The 16,718-nt window shown below is 39.2% G+C and overlaps 1 protein-coding gene across 3 annotated transcripts in view; it reads left to right on the plus strand.

Annotated features, from left to right (window-relative positions):
* Positions 1 to 15,110, plus strand: part of LOC127447260 (FERM, ARHGEF and pleckstrin domain-containing protein 1-like) — a 137,750-nt gene extending 122,640 nt beyond the window's left edge. For 2 of the 3 annotated variants that reach the window (XM_051709025.1, XM_051709026.1), the window contains exons 17-26: positions 10 to 91; positions 185 to 422; positions 2,853 to 3,052; positions 6,733 to 6,822; positions 6,924 to 7,006; positions 9,490 to 9,602; positions 9,881 to 10,056; positions 10,153 to 10,260; positions 10,391 to 10,542; positions 11,574 to 15,110. In XM_051709025.1, coding sequence (XP_051564985.1) covers positions 10 to 91; positions 185 to 422; positions 2,853 to 3,052; positions 6,733 to 6,822; positions 6,924 to 7,006; positions 9,490 to 9,602; positions 9,881 to 10,056; positions 10,153 to 10,260; positions 10,391 to 10,542; positions 11,574 to 11,649 — 1,318 coding nt within the window. In that variant the 3' untranslated portion in view covers positions 11,650 to 15,110. Of the gene's footprint in view, positions 1 to 9; positions 92 to 184; positions 423 to 2,852; positions 3,053 to 6,732; positions 6,833 to 6,923; positions 7,007 to 9,489; positions 9,603 to 9,880; positions 10,057 to 10,152; positions 10,261 to 10,390; positions 10,543 to 11,573 lie in introns of those variants that run through there. The other variant, XR_007898364.1, reaches the window with a different exon arrangement.
* Positions 15,111 to 16,718: the final 1,608 nt, after the last annotated feature.

The raw sequence follows: 16,718 nt of genomic DNA on the forward strand, positions 1-16,718 counted from the left end.
GTGTTTTAGGGAAGATCGATCCACTGTGCAGGTTAAAGGGGATTTTCAGCAAATAGGAGACCTGCTGCTGAAGACTATAAAGGACCTGAAGGTGTGTGTATGTGTGTGAGTGTGTGTGAGTGTATGAACATTCAGAGTGTGTGTTATCTGTCATATTAATTACGGTGTGTTTCCTATCTCTCAGTCCCTCTCATCTCAGCTACAGATGAACTCAGAGTGTGTATACGAACTGGAGAGAGCGTGTGCTGCGTCCTGGAGGCTGGAATATGTGTGTCGTGAGTTTGAGCTGCAAAAAGTGTGTTACATTCCATTAAACATGTTTCTGCTGAGTCCTCTACATCGATCGCTGCACTACAGACTGATACTACAAAGACTCTGTAAGCACTATGTGCCAACACACATCGACTACAGTGACTGCAAAGGTGAGACAGTGTACGCGAGAGGATGTGTTTGAGTATGTTATTGATCTACCAAGGTTTACTGTCAAAGGTTTGGACACAAACTGAATTCCTGTTCCCTATCTGTCACTCAGTTGACATTGTGTCGATGTAGTGACACTAGGGGTTTACTCTTGAGAGCCCCAATCACCTCTGATTTATTCAGAAAAGGCCAATGAGAATTGGACCCGGACATACGGGTATAAAAGGAGATGGCGTGCACCACTCATTCAGACTTGTTCTTTGGAGCCGAATGCACACATTGTGTTTGTCCCGTCACCTCATTCTACGTTCTGCTGGATTTAAGGTGCAGATCAATGGTCTCACTATAATAATCATGCCCATTTGCTGCCACACCTTCAGCCCTTGGTCAGACCTGGCATTTCTACAGGCAGGGGTTCCCTTAGAGCAGGCCTCGATGAGCCTCGAATTCGGGCCGGGGCGCCGTGTGCAACGGGCAGGCAGTGTCGCCTGCAATGGCAAATCAACTGCCTAGAGTTGCTGGCAGTATCGCTGGACCAGTGGAGGCTTTGGCCATTGATTCAGGGCAAGCATGTGTTGGTCCAGACGGACAACACAGGGACCGTGGCATACATAAACCACCAGGGCGGTGTACGCTCACGTCGCATGTCGCAACTCGCCCGCCGCCTCCTCCTTTGGAGTCAGCAGATGTTGAAGTCTCTGCGAGCCACTCACGTCCCGGGCAACCTCAATTGCACAGCGGATGCGCTCTCACAACAGGTAACACTCCGCGGAGAGTGGAGACTCCACCCCCATGTAGTCCAGCTGATTTGGGAGAGATTCGGGGAGGCCGTGTTAGAACTGTTCACCTCCCGAGAGTCCTCTCATTGCCCCCTTTGGTACTCCCTGTCTGAGGCTCCCCTCAGCACAGATGCCTTAGCACACAGCTGCCTTGGGGTCTGCGCAAGTACGCATTTCCCCCAGTGAGCCTCGTTGCACAGACATTGTGCAAAATCAGGGTGGATGGGGAGCATGTCCTGATGGTTGAGCCGTACTGGCCCAACCAGACTTGGTTCTCAGACCTGATGCTCCTGGCAGTAGCCCCTCCCTGGCGTGTTCCCCTGAGGCGGGACCTTCTCACTCAGGGGCAGGGCACGATCAGGCACCCATGGCCAGACCTCTGGAACCTCCAGTCAGCCTTACTGAGAGCCCCATTTGAGCCCTTGGAGGAGGCCAAGCTCAGCACTCTGTCACTGAAGATGGCCCTCTTGGTAGCGCTCACCTCTATCAAGAGGGTTGGGGATCTGCAGGCGCTCTCTGTCACCAGCAAATGCCTGGAGTTCAGGCCAGGACACTCTCACATGATCTTGAGACCCCGGCCTGGTTACATGCCTAAAATTCCCACCACTCACTCTCGGGATCAGGTGGTGAACCTGTAAGCGCTCCCTTCAGAGGAGGAAGACCCAACCTTATTGTTGTTGTGTCCAGTTCACGCCCTGTGCATCTATCTGGACACGGAAAGCTTTAGATGCTCGGAGCAGCTCTTTGTCTGTTTTGGAGGACAGCAGAAGGGGAAGTCTCCAAACAGAGGCTGGCCCATTGGATTGTGGATGCCATATCTTTGGCTTACCAATCGCAAGACCTGCCATGCCCTTTGGGAGTTTGGACGCACTCCACCAGAGGTGTTGCGTCCTCCTGGGCACTGGCAAGTGTTGCCTCTCTGACAGACATATGCAGAGCAGAGGGTTGGGCTACACCCAATACCTTTGCGAGATTCTACAACCTCCGCATAGAACTGTTTTCGGCCCGAGTGTTACTGGGTACCAACAGGTAAAGGTCGGGCAGCCGGTTGGGTGTATCGCTTGCATTAGCGCCTTTTCCCTCTTGAGGTGATAATATGCGCTGTCTTGTCCATAACAGTTCCCCATTACTGGTGAACACTGGATGCCTTCTCGTTTTCTTAAGCACTGTCCGGTGACAAACTTGGTGGAGGAGTAACGCCACCAGGCCCAGTACTCATGGTATGGCCCTTTTCAGGTGAGCCCGTTTACACTGAGGTTGAGGTACGGGTAGGTTTAGGGGTTAGGGTTGGGGTAGGGGTAAGGTTAACAGTTTAAATACAGATGTAATTAAATGCAGGTACTTTTAAATGCAAGTACAATGCTACAAATTGTATGTACATAATAAGTACATTGTACATAGTAGTTAAAGACACCTAATTTAAAGTGGGTCCAGCTCTTTTTTCAGTTATAGAAATTACAATAAATAGGAAGTCCCAGTTAAGATAGCTAGGTAATATATGTGTGTTTGAGAAAGAGGCAATGTCTCTTTAAGAGTGTGTAATGTCTGTGTAAATGAGTTACTTTATGTATGCATATATGTACACACACTACATCATCATGTTTATAGAATTTTGACATATTTATCTATGTGCACTGTTTGTGTGTGTTCAAGCTGCATTGGCTGATTTGTGTGAGTTGGAGGCTGAGCTTCATTCCAGTCTGGTGGTGATGGAGAACTATCAGAAACTCCTGGAGCTTCAAAAGGATTTGATAGGTGTTCAGAATCTGGCCGTGGCTGGACGTCAGCTCATCAGACTGGGCTGCCTCAGTAAGCTCTCTGGGAAAGGCCTTCAACAGCGCATGTTTTTCCTGGTGAGATTTCACTACACACACATTTCATGAGTTCACTGGTACATACAGTCCTGGAGTGTATTAAGGTAAACATACACTCAAAGACCACTTTATTAGGAAAACCTGTACACCTGCTTATTCATGCAATTATCTAATCAGCAAATCATGAGGCAGCAGTGCAATACATAAAATCATTCTGATACATGTCAGGAGCTTCAGTTAATGTTCACATTAACCATCAGAATGGGGAAAAATGTGATCTCAGTGATTTAGACCGTGGCATGATTGTTGGTGCCAGATGGGCTGGTTTGAGTATTTCTGTAACTGCTGATCTCCTGGGATTTTCACACACAACAATCTCTAGAATTTACTCAGAATGGTGCCAAAAACAAAAAACATCCAGTGAGTGGCAGTTCTGCGGATGGAAATTCCTTGTTGATGAGAGAGGTCAATGAAGAATGGCCAGACTGGTTTGAGCTGACAGAAAGGCTACAGTAACTCAGATAACCACTCTGTAAAATTGTAGTGAGTAGAATAGCATCTCCGAATGCTCAACACATCAAACTTTGAGATGGATGGGCTACTGAGAAAACTGAGGCTTCAGTGGGCCTACCATCTGTGTATCTCAGCAGAAATCGAGATTCATCAGACCAGGCGATATTTCTCCATTCTTTAACTGTCCAGTTTTGGTGAGCCTGTGTCCACTGCACCTCAGCTTTCTGTTCTTGGCGGACATAAATGGAACCCGTTTATGAAATATTAAGGTGAAGATGGGGAGGTGGAGAGTTGCCGGAAGAATCGTCACCGGAGCGAGGGCTGATAGCAGCTGCTTCTATATCTTTGGGATATGATTGTAAGGCCTACATGAACAAACACTTCCCGAACTTACGTTTGGAACTTCATGTGTTTACACAGTATACGATGCTGGGGATCTACAGCCTTGTGTAACGTGGGTGTCTTGGTGAGGAAGAGAGGAGACGCAGGAGTAGATTCTTTTAGTCTTTTTAATTATAAACATTGGAGTAGAACAATCGCTGGAGTGGAAACAGAAGAAAGGCTCAACAATAGTAATCGCTGGAGTGGAACAAACGCTGGAACAAACACTAAATCTTAACATAACACCTCATAACGAAACACTTCATGGACTGACAAAGACTTAACAAAACTAGAGGGTATTTATACACTGAGAAACGAGGGAATGGAAGGCAGGTGCAGATGATGATGAACTGATAGGAGTGATTAGGGCAGTGAATCCTGGGAAATGGAGTCCGGGGGAAAACTTCAAAATAAGAGTCCTTGAAGAGAATGAGGGAGACAGACTGTGACACCTTGTTCCATGGCAGAATCATATCTCATGAGTCATGATATTCATTACAAAAGCACAGATATTGTGTAGATACAACAGTTCAATAAACAAGAAGATAATATCGAGTAACTCCTGTTTCAAACAAAACTGCCAGTTTGTTGTAGCAATATCACCCAAGCAACAGTACTGTATGTCCAGCTAATAGCATGCCTGTGATTTGGCCAAAATCACAGCTGTGCTGATAAATGGACAATACAGCACGATTGTGGGTGTGATATAGCTTTTATACAACATTACAAACTTTACACCCAACTTATTGCGCTTAGAAGAGGCTTCATGTAATGTGATACTCAAAGATTCCAACCACAGCAGAGGTCAATAGTCACAATCATGCCCTTTGGCAGTGTCCATAAGCCCATAACTCATGAAAAACAGTCAATTTCACAATGTACAGTGCTCTATGCTGAATCATACAACAGTTAGTTCTGGTCCTTGAATCTTATTGAACAAGAGGCATTCCAAGAGTGCTGATAGCTCACACCATCAGCACTGGTATGCTTTACTGTTTTTATCACCCCGCTTGTGTTCGTGGCATTCCAAAGTAACTTGTAAGAGCAATGCAGATTTTCATTAACCCTTGTGATATTAAAGATTTGAGCCAGAAGTTGACGACAAAAGATCGCTCTGTTCAGACTGTCAGTCCAAATCCGATTTTATGTGTATCCGATCGGAATCCGAACTTCATGATTGACTATCCGCACTGTGTATTGCAGCTGGTCAGGTCTAATTTGTGTGCCCCGTGGCGATCTAAATTTTCTGGCACATCTGCACTGGTTTCCTTTATGTAGCATGAAAAAAGTGACATACGGCAAAAATCCATTGAGATCTGATCAGAAAGGTCAGACTGAAACGGATTTCCAGAAATGTGATTTGAAAAGGATTTCAAACCACAGATGAATGTAGCTTGAAACGGATTTGTAACAGAAATCATGTGATTTCAGACTTGCTAAATATGATTGTTTTTCAATCGGATATGCACAAAAATTGGATTTGGGCTGACAGTCTGAACATAGCCTTAGTGCGTGAGTTTCTTTGAGGTCATCCAGAATTGTCTGTCTCTCCATGATCGCTCGGATTACTACTACACTATAGCTGAGAAATAGAGATAAACTAACTTACTAACTGAGTAATCAAACACGCTCAGCCCCCTACCTGGTACCTGCTGAGATGGGAGAATATGTTAACTTTTAACATGGCGGAGGAGAGAAAGTTTTCTGTGTCAAAATAAGAGTTCCGCAAGAAATTTACAGGAATGAAACTGGCGTCCTCCATGTTTCTCTCCGAAAACAAAACAATTGAATGTGACTGAAATACTCATAGGATAATTCAAACAGCACGTCTGATAGGCAGCATCACTCTACGAACAGAGCAGATTACTATCACACTACAGCTGAGGAATAGAGTTAAACTAACAGCTTACTGTTCATTACTGGAACTGATGCAGGTAATCACACGCTCAGTCGCCCACTCTTTCTCTCTCTCTCTCATACACACACACGTCCTTGTTTCTCCAATAACTTGTTAGAAACAGCCCAAGCTGTTATTACTATTTCTAAAGTGGCACTTTTGAATTAGTAACAGGAGGCTTTGGCACATCTTTTGGACTAGCAACAGCAGATCCTGTGGTGTAAGGAAGTAGTTCTTTTTGAGACAGTCCTTAGTTTTCCCCTACTTATTTATTTACTTGTTCATTGAACTGTTGTTTAAAAGCAATATCACACTCGCAATCGTGCTGTATTCCATCTATCAGCGTGGTCGAATCAGCACGGCCGAATCACAGCCATGTTGATAGATGGGCAATACAGCACTCTTGCTTGTGTGATATTGTTTTAGTATTTAATTGTCCATAGGTGATGTGAGCGCCTTGGCTCTGAAAAAACAAACAAACAAACTCTTATTTATGTTTCAAACTTGCAAAATCTATGAAACTGGAAAAATAAATAATGTATACTGTATCTACCCAACATGGCACTAGTTCTAAATCTGAATTACAGTCATTTGGAGAAAATCAGTGTATCAGACAGACCCTCTGAACATCTCTGGGACCCTATTTTGGGGCAACTGAATTGAAAGTCATCTTACTAATTATCATATTCCATATCTGTGTAGTGGGATGTCCCATCTGGCCATTAAATGGAAGTCAATAAAGACATAATTGTGTCATTATGAGCAAATTTATCTTTCCCAAATTTATTTTCTAATTTAGCTCTCTAACTGGGGACATATTTTGGCATATTATTCCCTCAAAGTATAAGGTTGAGAAAAACTAGGTTAGAAACACTCACACACAGCTGTTTTGTTCCAAACTCTTCTTTCTCTCTTTATGTGGAGCCAGTTCAATGACGTCCTGTTGTACAGCACTCGAGGGATAACATCAACCAATCAGTTTACAGTACACAGACATCTTCCTCTGCGTGGCATGACAGTAAGACCATGTAAATTGATTCATCTTAATGTTAATGTTATTGATTGACATAAGAATCCTCCTTTGAGAAATGTGTGTTTGTGTGTATTGTCTTTGTTCAGATCCGGGAGAGTGAGGATGAGTGGGGGGTCCCGCACTCCTTCACACTGATGGTTCAACAGCAGTCACTGGTGGTTGCTGCATGGTAATTTTAAAAGGTTTTATACCTACTTTAATTAAAATATTTTTTAAGAGGACAAAGAGGTAAATGGAAATATTTTTGGAGACCTTATCCCGGAATATCCATTTGTTGTTGGGTTTTTATTTGATGGGTTATGGGTTTGTAAATGGGTACTTTTAAAGTTTATGCATTGTGAAATGTTATATGGTGCATTCAAGCAATGTCGAAATAAACAAATTTATCAGTTAAGCACATATGAACGCCAAAACAAAGTCGTAATTACGAGTGGGAAACTCAGGATTTTCTTTGAGCCCCGACTTTCCGAGTTGATGTCGTGTCGATTAAAGAATAATGGCGTAAGCAAATTGTTATTGGTAATAATTCAGTTTTACTTGTGGATTTTGACTGGGCAGTTTAGTTTGTATGCATTGTTTTGTACTGTTAATAAAAAAATAACAATAAAGCTTGCCAGAAATTAAGACTTTTTTAGTTGGTTTATGAGGTGACAGGTGTGTGCAACAAAACTACATTTCCTATCATTATATGTGGCCACACAAGAATAATAAAATAGATAGATAAAGAATACATTTTACTCCTAATGCAGGACTTTGCTCTTCATTTTGTTGCATTTGTGCTAAAAAAGCTTCTTGTCTTTGCCAGTAAGTGGGAAAGAGGAAATTGGAAAACAGGTCAGTTCTTTCCATTTAAAATCACTAGAACACACATCACATTTTATTTACTGTACGATCTCCAACCTTGTAAGTACGAACTTTACAGGAGGACTTGAACTCAAAAATACTCCATTCTTTTGTAATCGTTATGCATCAGATGTAATGACCTCATATTAAAGCTGAAGTGTGTTAGTTTTTCAGTGTTAAAATACTTTCTCCTATCTGAGCCTTATATGCAGTAGGTAAATTTTCTTGAAAACTGTAAACACTGTGTCTCTGTTTTAAGCGATCCTTCCAGCCTGAAACAATGGAGTGAGTTCGAAGTGGAACTATCTATTTGTTTGATCAACGGCGATGAGGGAGTAGTCGGAAGGCTGCTTGAAAACAATGTTTTCTTTATTTTTGCAATTCCGTTACGTGGCGATAGTGGCGCAGAAATTACACACTTCGGATTTAATTGAGAGACTACATGGAATATTTGTACTTTTAATAATTAATGTGTCGCACTTGATATAGTGGAGGCAAAAAAGTGAAAAAAAATGGTGAAATACTTAAAAGATATAGTGATCAGTTACAGGACCTAAGATATACACTTTCTCTCATACATTCATATAAATTTCAACCTAAAATCTCGATGCTGATAAAAAAAAAAAAAAAAGGTCCATGGACACATTAAGCATCATCTACCCATAATATTGTTATATAAAATGTCATTATAATTCCTGCTATTTTTTTTTTATTTTTATTATTATTATTGTTTTACTATATTTTATAAAGTATTTTTTGTTTTTGGCATTTCTGTGTGGAGTTTGCATGTTCTCCCTGTGTTTGCGTGGGTTTCCTCCGGGTGCTGCAGTTTCCCCCACAGTCCAAAACATGCAGGTTAAGAGAATTGGAGACTGTAAATTGCCCATATGTGTGAGTGAGAGTGTGAGTGTGCATGTCTGTGTGTGTAAGCCCTGTGATGGACTGGCCACCTGTCCAGGGTGTTTCCCTGCCTTCAACCTGAGACAGCTGGGATTGGCTCCAGCACCACCCGTGACCCTACATAGGACAAGCGGCTTTAGAAGATGGATGGATTTTTTGTTTTTACTGAGTAATAATTGTTATTCATGATTTTTTTTGTGAGATCTTTGACATAATGGGCTCTTTTTTCGTGACCGTGCTAAGTGCAGTGCCAAGCACAATGACCGTGCACTACGTCTTATCCAATTCTGGTGAGAGCGCTAATTCTAAGCGCAATATTCATAGCTTGACATGAAATACAATATATAATATGACACAGATGTTGCAACCACCGGAGAAGAACTTCAGAATTAATTTGCACTTTACCCAGCCCATTAGCGATTTGCGAGCAATTTCGCCAGCACACTTGCGCCTAGACTTAGTGCATGCTTGCACGAAAATATCAAAACTTCATGACCATCCCCATTGACTTATACGCATATGACTTATCACATAACGCTGCACTTACTGCATAGTGCTCTTAAAATAGGCCCTATGTCTTTATTTACAGCTCTAATTTATTGAATGATTTAAAGGAGAGTGATAACATATTGTTCAGGTCTACCGGACCATAAAGTCCAAGACAATTTTCTCCTCAGGGACAATTGTGTATTTCAGTTTCATTGTCAATTCAGTCGCTAGTAATTTCCATGCGTCATCAACCAGACAGCTAGTTCAGTAGGAGAAAGAAAGTCAAGAGAAGTCAACATTAGTCAAGATATTATGGATGAACCCAATAAAGTGTGTTCAGTGGATGCTGGAGCATTAGAGATGTAAGAGCTCCATTGAGAGATGGAGGTAAATATCTCTTTCTGTCCTTGTCTCTTGTAGTTCCGAGTCAGAAATGGAGAAATGGATGGAGGATTTAAAGATTGCAGTTGATATGGCTGAAGAATCGAATGGACTGACCTCTGTCCTGCTGATGTCAAACAAGGATGCCAGTAGTAAGTGATGTTTGACCTGATCACACGTGACTGAAAGCAGCTAAACATTTCTTACCAAACTCAGTTAATATGTTTATACTTTTAAAGTCAGCATTCAAATTGTCGACATTTACTTTCTTAAAGAAATATTCCCGGTTTAACTCAAGCTCAGTAATCAGCATTTGTGGCATAATGTTGATTACCTTTCCACAAAAAATAATTTTGACTCGTCCCTCCATTTAAAAAAAGCACAAATCTGTTTACTGTGAGGCAATATTTATTGTAATACATTTTCCTAGAATGCTCAGGGGTGTCTGAATTGGAATCAGAGGATGATCTAGGTGGGTCTCAAACATCTTTGCCGCGACACGGAAACAACTCAGCCAGCTCACTTCACCGTGGCAACACTACAGCACACGTTTGTTGGCATCGCAGCACCAGTGTTTCCATGCTGGACTTTAACATAGCGATGGAGGTACCGGTCGAATATCTGTTCAGTCACTTTCTTTTTTGAAAAATACAATTTGTAAGTATGCAGTTTGTTAAAGCTGATCAACAATGTGTCTGACAGAACCGGCTTTCAGGAAATCTGCTGAGAAAGTTTAAGAACAGTAACGGATGGCAGAAACTCTGGGTGGTTTTCACCAATTTCACACTGTTCTTCTACAAAACACACCAGGTCAAATGCAAGCCCACTAATACACTAGCATATCCTTTTGCACAGAAAATATGTTTAGTCTGCTACTATGAATGTCTCAGACGTGTGTGAAATGTCTGAACTCACACTCATTTCTCTCTCTCTCTCTCAGGATGAGTATCCATTGGCCAGTCTGCCGTTGCTGGGCTACACAGTAACAGATGCGGGCGAGTCAGAAAACATTCATAAAGATCACGTCTTCAAGCTGCATTTCAAATCTCATGTCTACTACTTCAGAACTGAGAGTGAATACTTTTTCGAGAGGTACAGCACACTGTTAGCACGGCCTTGAGTGAAAACAGTTACTACATAATAAAAATACTAAGGACACAAATTTTTATTCAAACTAATTATTTTATTAAATATAGTCCGTCATGTTAACTAAGGTATTTAGTTGGCAACTGTAGGTGCTGCGCAGTAATTTATGTAAACTGTGGATTTCTAGAAAGTATTGTTAAAACATTTTTCATAATCTGATTAATTTTTGCTTATAATTTGTCTACTAACAATGTCCAACAGTGTATATACTGTACATGCATCACAGGAGATTTATGTTTTTTTTTTGTTCTGAAAGTCATGAAAATTCCCACCACAGTGCCATTTTCCAGCACATCTTAAATTCTGTATTGTGTTTTATAGAATTCTGTGCTGGAATTTTTAACATTTTTGAAATAAAATGGCCGACACCTTTGTCTTGCTAAGGCTTATTTCATAGCTAACATTCGATGTATTCTAATTTCACACAATATTTTCATCCTTTTCGTGTAATTTGCAAATGACGCCCAATCAAAATATTCACAAGTGATATTTACCTTGAATTTGATTTGTTTTCTTCAAACATCACTTGTCTCATATTTTGATCTCAAGCATCCAAATATGAGACCTGGACTTGGTTAACAAGTACACTAACTTTTGAAAAAAAGTGCTTTTTGTAAGTCAGAGTAGCTCTAACCCACACCTCCAATCTCGTTTCATTAATTGGATGGCAGGTTTGTCAACTCCTGACTCAAATTAGCTTTTGTTAACATCATTAGTCTAGGGGTTCACATACTTTTTCCAACCTACACTGTTTGAATGATATATTCAATATGAGGTGGTGGCTGGGGGTTGTGGGTGGTTGGAGATGAGATGGCTGGTGGACTTCAGGGTGCCCACTTGTCTGTGTGGGTGCCTCGTAACCACGTTTTGTTTGTTTGTGTGGTATGGTTTAGTAGTACATAGTATTGCTATATTGTTGTTGTAATGTGTTGTTTTAGTGTTGTAAGATTTTCATCTCTGTAATGTGTTTTGGTCAGATGGATGACTGTAATAAGGAGTGCAACAGTCTCAGCAAGGAGAACCCGCTATCTGAACAGAACAGAACCTGACTGACATGGACAGAACACCACCGAAACACGAGAATCCGCTATCTGAATTGGACAGAACACGACTTAATCACACAGAACCCCCTATGGAGTCTTAGGGAGCAAACATCTGAGTGTGTGTTTGTGTGTGTTTTTTTGTTTTTATTTTTGACAATGTTGCATTTGTGACTGACTTTTTTATCATAATATTATGACATTAAAGGGGAATGACACCTTTTCACTTCTGAGCCCTTTAAAAAAAAAAAAAATTCAGTAAAAATATCAGCTTCAGACAAGCAGTAACCCCATTATTTTTATTTTTATTTTAGCTTCTTTGTTTTGTACACAGAACTTTCTATTTTCCATGGAACATGTAAGGAGATATTTTGCAGAATGTTCTGGATGCTCTTCCATACATGAAAATAAATGGGGACTGGGGCTGTCTACCTTCAAAAAGACAAAAGGTCACCATAAAAGCAGTAGCGTTGTTAACCACCACACAAATCATGCAATTGCGTGAGGCCCCGGACGTCAGAGAGCCCCGGTCGGACGGCAAAACACTCAAAGGGTGATGCGCTATTCTGAGTTCACACACAGATATGCTGTTGTCAGCGTTTATGGAACGATTTACGTGCATTCACCCATTTGCGCAATTCCAAACATTCAAAGCCACTTAAAATTATTATACAAATCTAAAAACGCAACACAGTATCACAGAAATGTAGGAGGTGACAGCTTTTCACCAGATTTGTAATGTGGAACATTGTAATCTGAGAAATACATTGCAATAATTGTTCCATCAAAATAAAAGCCATATGTGATGATGAAGTCAATACGACAGAAATATATTACTTTTGTATAAAACAAGCCTTCAAAATAATAATACTAATTCAGCATCATATTATAATAGTAAACTTGACTGGACAATAATAAATAATATTCAGCTAGGTTCCAAAATATAAGTGAGTGAAGTTGTTGTTTTGCACACACTGTTCATTCACAAAGATGTTTTATAAAAAAAATTTTAAAAAAACAATTTAGGTAAACATTGCCTTTTTATTACTGTATTGTTGTATTGGTGCATACAAATGATATCAATTATATTATAAATACCATTTTTCCTTGTGTTCATTTAGTGAAAAAACAAAAAATTTTAAACATTTTTTAATCTGTTTGGCTACAATGTCTGTTCTAATCACTTTTATGTAATTTCTGAGCAAAGAAGCAATTATTAAGATATGTTTTGAATGTTGTCAAAAGCCTAAAAAATATTGAGATTTTTTGAGCCATATTGCCAACCGGGGGCCCCTGGTTGGACAGTTGGGGCCTCGGAAATCGTAACCTCACCCTTGCATAAAAGTACCATAAAAAGTAGTCCATAAAGCAAAGGAATGTCTTAAGAGGACATAGAATATAGGGTGCATGTTGTTTGCCACTTTTATGACACTTTTAAGGCTTTTTTCCCCCTTTCTTTTGGAGCTTGACAGCCCCAGTCCCATTCACTTTTATTGTTTAGAAAAGAGCAGTTCAGACATTCTGCAAAAAATCTTCTTATCTGTTCAAACGGGTTTGGAACAACATGAGGGTGAGCAAATGATGACAGAACTTTCTATCTCTTTTTAAGTAAAGAAAAATGTTGTGTGAAAAAAAAAAAGATTCAAAGCAAAACAGCTGCATTAAATAGGCCTCCATTCTTTTGTGTTCCATATTTTGTGTTTGGCCTATTAAAGCTGGGGTAGCAGAAGTTAAATGTTTTAAGGCTGTCTGGGCAACAAAGGTTACCAGCTCAATGCCAGGTTTGGGCAAGTCACAACCTAGAGAAGAACCGAGATCACCATTGTGCCCGTAGGCAGGGTTCCTCCGGGGAACTAGCCTGCAATTAGCCACTTTGGATCAAAAGTGCCTGCTAAATGGCTAGTGACCTTATGACTAAAAAAATTATGGATTTCATGATCCATAATAGGTCTCAGATATTTTATAAAAGGTGCTGTATTCACAGGATGTTTTAGTATTGGATATGAATTGTTTTATTGGGACAGCAGCATTTGCTGAAGTTTTGAGGCAGTATAAAGCCTGTATTGAGTATTTTATCTAGAGACCGTTTTAAAGGAATAGTTCACCCAAAAATGAAAATTCTGTCATCATTTACTCACCCTCATGCCATCCCAGATGTGCATGACTTTATTTATTTTGCTGAACACAATATAAATAGAAACACTATAAATTCTCCTCCATGCCCAGTAGGTGGCGATATGCACAAAGAATGCAAATTGACAAAAAAGTAGAAGAATGTGAAAAAGTAAGTGGGGATTTATAGTAAAAAAGGACTTAAATATTTATCTGTTACTCATGCACACCTATCATATAGCTTCTGATGGAGTCATATGGATTACTTTTATGCTGCCTTTATGTGCTTTTTAGACCTTCAGAGTTCTGGCCACCCTACACAGGGCTGAGATATTCTTATAAAAATCTTTGTTTGTGTTCAGCAGAAGTCATACACATCTGGTATGCCATGAGGGTGAGTAAATGATGACAGAATTGTCATTTCTGGGTGAACTATGCCCTTAAGCGCTTTGAAAACTGAAAATAAAAGTATTATTAAAGGCCTGGAAATAAAGAAAGAGGTGGAATTCCCCTTTAAACCCATGACTTTCCCCATAAACATACAGGTGCTTTTTTTACTAGTTTTGTGCTGTATCCATTAGTGTAGAAAACACCGCTGCATTTTACTAGCCTTTTACAGAATCTTATTTTATAAACAATATTTAATTGTGCATTTGTGAAGTTTCTGGCTATTAGTGTCACTTGTTGCCTCTAAAAGTAGGCTGGTCTGTTTCAGTGCCACGTGCCATGATTTTTATAGTAAAGTTTTCTATGTTTAAATGTTTTAAACTCCGTTTCTATCAGCTAATGTGCCCATGTGCCAAAACCATTTTGTATTTCTGTTTGTTTCCATTTTGGACTGAATGGTCAATAAAGACATTGTAAATTTGGACTTTAAAGGCAAATTAAGAATATATTAACTGTAGAGAGTAAATTTTTTCAAAATGTAAATTTTGACAAACTTTATTGAAGCTTATATTTGTACAGTTAAAGTGCCATTAAGAGTGTAACACACATAAAAATGTATTTTACAGTACACCATTTATTTGACACCATTTAGCATTTGATAGTGAAGAAAGAGGGATATTTTGTTATTTGAGGGTGTAAGAAAATCAATATCACTGTCATCTTCGGAATATAACAATAGAATGTTCACTAAATTAAGAAATACAGAACCAGAATACATGTAAACACTCATTTCAGACAATAAATGAAAAGCCACAACTATGTATTACAGGTTAGTTTAGTCCACAGAGGAAGTAAAGCTTTAAAGTGTGCAGATAAACATAATATTTTAGTTTCATAAGGTCCAAACAATTCTAAAATGAAAGAGAAGAGAGGTTAAAATGAAGAGAGCTTATTGGAAATGAAGAGAGTTTATTGGAAATGAAAGCAATAAAACCTCATTCCAAAAACCTGTTGATGTTCTCTGTGGTCTTTGTGTTTTTCATCCTGCATTACTTTTAGATGTTCAGCAGATGGCGATATTATATAGTCTAATTATCTTTTAAATCATAAAAGATCAAAGTTTAAAATAATAATAATAATAATAAAAAAAACATATAGGCCCTTACATACAGGGGAGACCCGGGCTATTGTATTGTGTAGGTTTATTTATTTATTTTTTAAGTCAATTTCTGCATAACTGTTATTAAAAAGACAATAAATATAATAACTTTTGGTCAAAACATTATAAAGGTTCTAAATATAATACATTTTGGACATAAATGTAATAAAGTGGAAATATTATAACTTTTGGAAGAAATTTTAATAAAGGGTCTAAATGTAAAACGTTGAGACTTAAAGGGATAGTTCACCTAAAAATAAAAATGCATTGGCATGCGTTCTGCGCATGCGTCAAGCACTAGGAAGCGTAATTGAGCTTGAAATCAAGATTGTGCCTGAGAGACTGCAATAAAGAAATCTTTCAAGTGACACAGCTTCATTTCACCCAACTCATGCAGCGATGAAGGGAGAGAGTATAGATAAAACACTTATTGGTTTTTGGTCATTTATTCAAACATGTCAGTACATCATGGATGGTCCGCTGTGGCGACCCCTAACGGGAGCAGCCGAAAGAAGAAGAAGATTCAGACATGTCAGTACATGCGCCAGTTATATTTATAACTGAACTGAGTCAGATACAATTAAACTGGAAATTCACATAGGACGTATAACACCCAGACTGTATAAAGTTATGTGATATTTATAACACATTGTAATAAATGAAAATCTGTGAGAAAAAACTGACGACACTGAAACAGGTCAATGAAAGCAATATATCATAGCCATGCTGATATATGGCACAAAAGGACAACTGAGAGTGTAATATTTCTTAAAGGGGCACTCAGTCATTTCTTCCTCATTTAAAAAGTTTTACTCCTGAAGAAAATCATTGTAATTTTGAAACATATGTATAAAATCATGAGCACTCACATTAAAATGAAGACTCCAGTCATATCAGTAACCTTATAAAAGCTGTTTTATTCTACATGGAGAGGGTCCACACATGGGGGCTGCCATGTTAAAATCACATGACCAGCTGAATACTACTCACATAATCTCAGTTACCGTCCTGTTATATGACACTTTCCTTTATGTATGAGTAAAGTACAAATCCCAAAAAATTATACTTAAGTATAATACTTAAGTATTTTTACTCAATTATTTTACACCCCTGCAAAGGAGTTACAGTAACATGATCAATGTCATAAATTTGCTAATATTTAATTGATTAGTAGAAACAGAGCAGAGAATCTAAAGTAACTTTTTAATCGTTTTACGTTCTCCCTTTTCTTTTTTCTTTTTCAAAACCCTAAATCTTTCTGTTTATTTAAATGGGATTTTAAATTCCATTTTTTTTTTCAGTGTGTTCTCAGACTTTTGGACCCCACTACATAATCCAATTGCACATGGCATATGGTGAAAATTAATATTCATAATTATTTATATAAGGGAGTTAGAAACAATTTAGTGCATTAGACTGGCCAG

This window comes from Myxocyprinus asiaticus, chromosome 10, assembly GCF_019703515.2.
Source record: "Myxocyprinus asiaticus isolate MX2 ecotype Aquarium Trade chromosome 10, UBuf_Myxa_2, whole genome shotgun sequence".
NCBI classification, from domain to species: Eukaryota; Metazoa; Chordata; class Actinopteri; order Cypriniformes; family Catostomidae; genus Myxocyprinus; species Myxocyprinus asiaticus.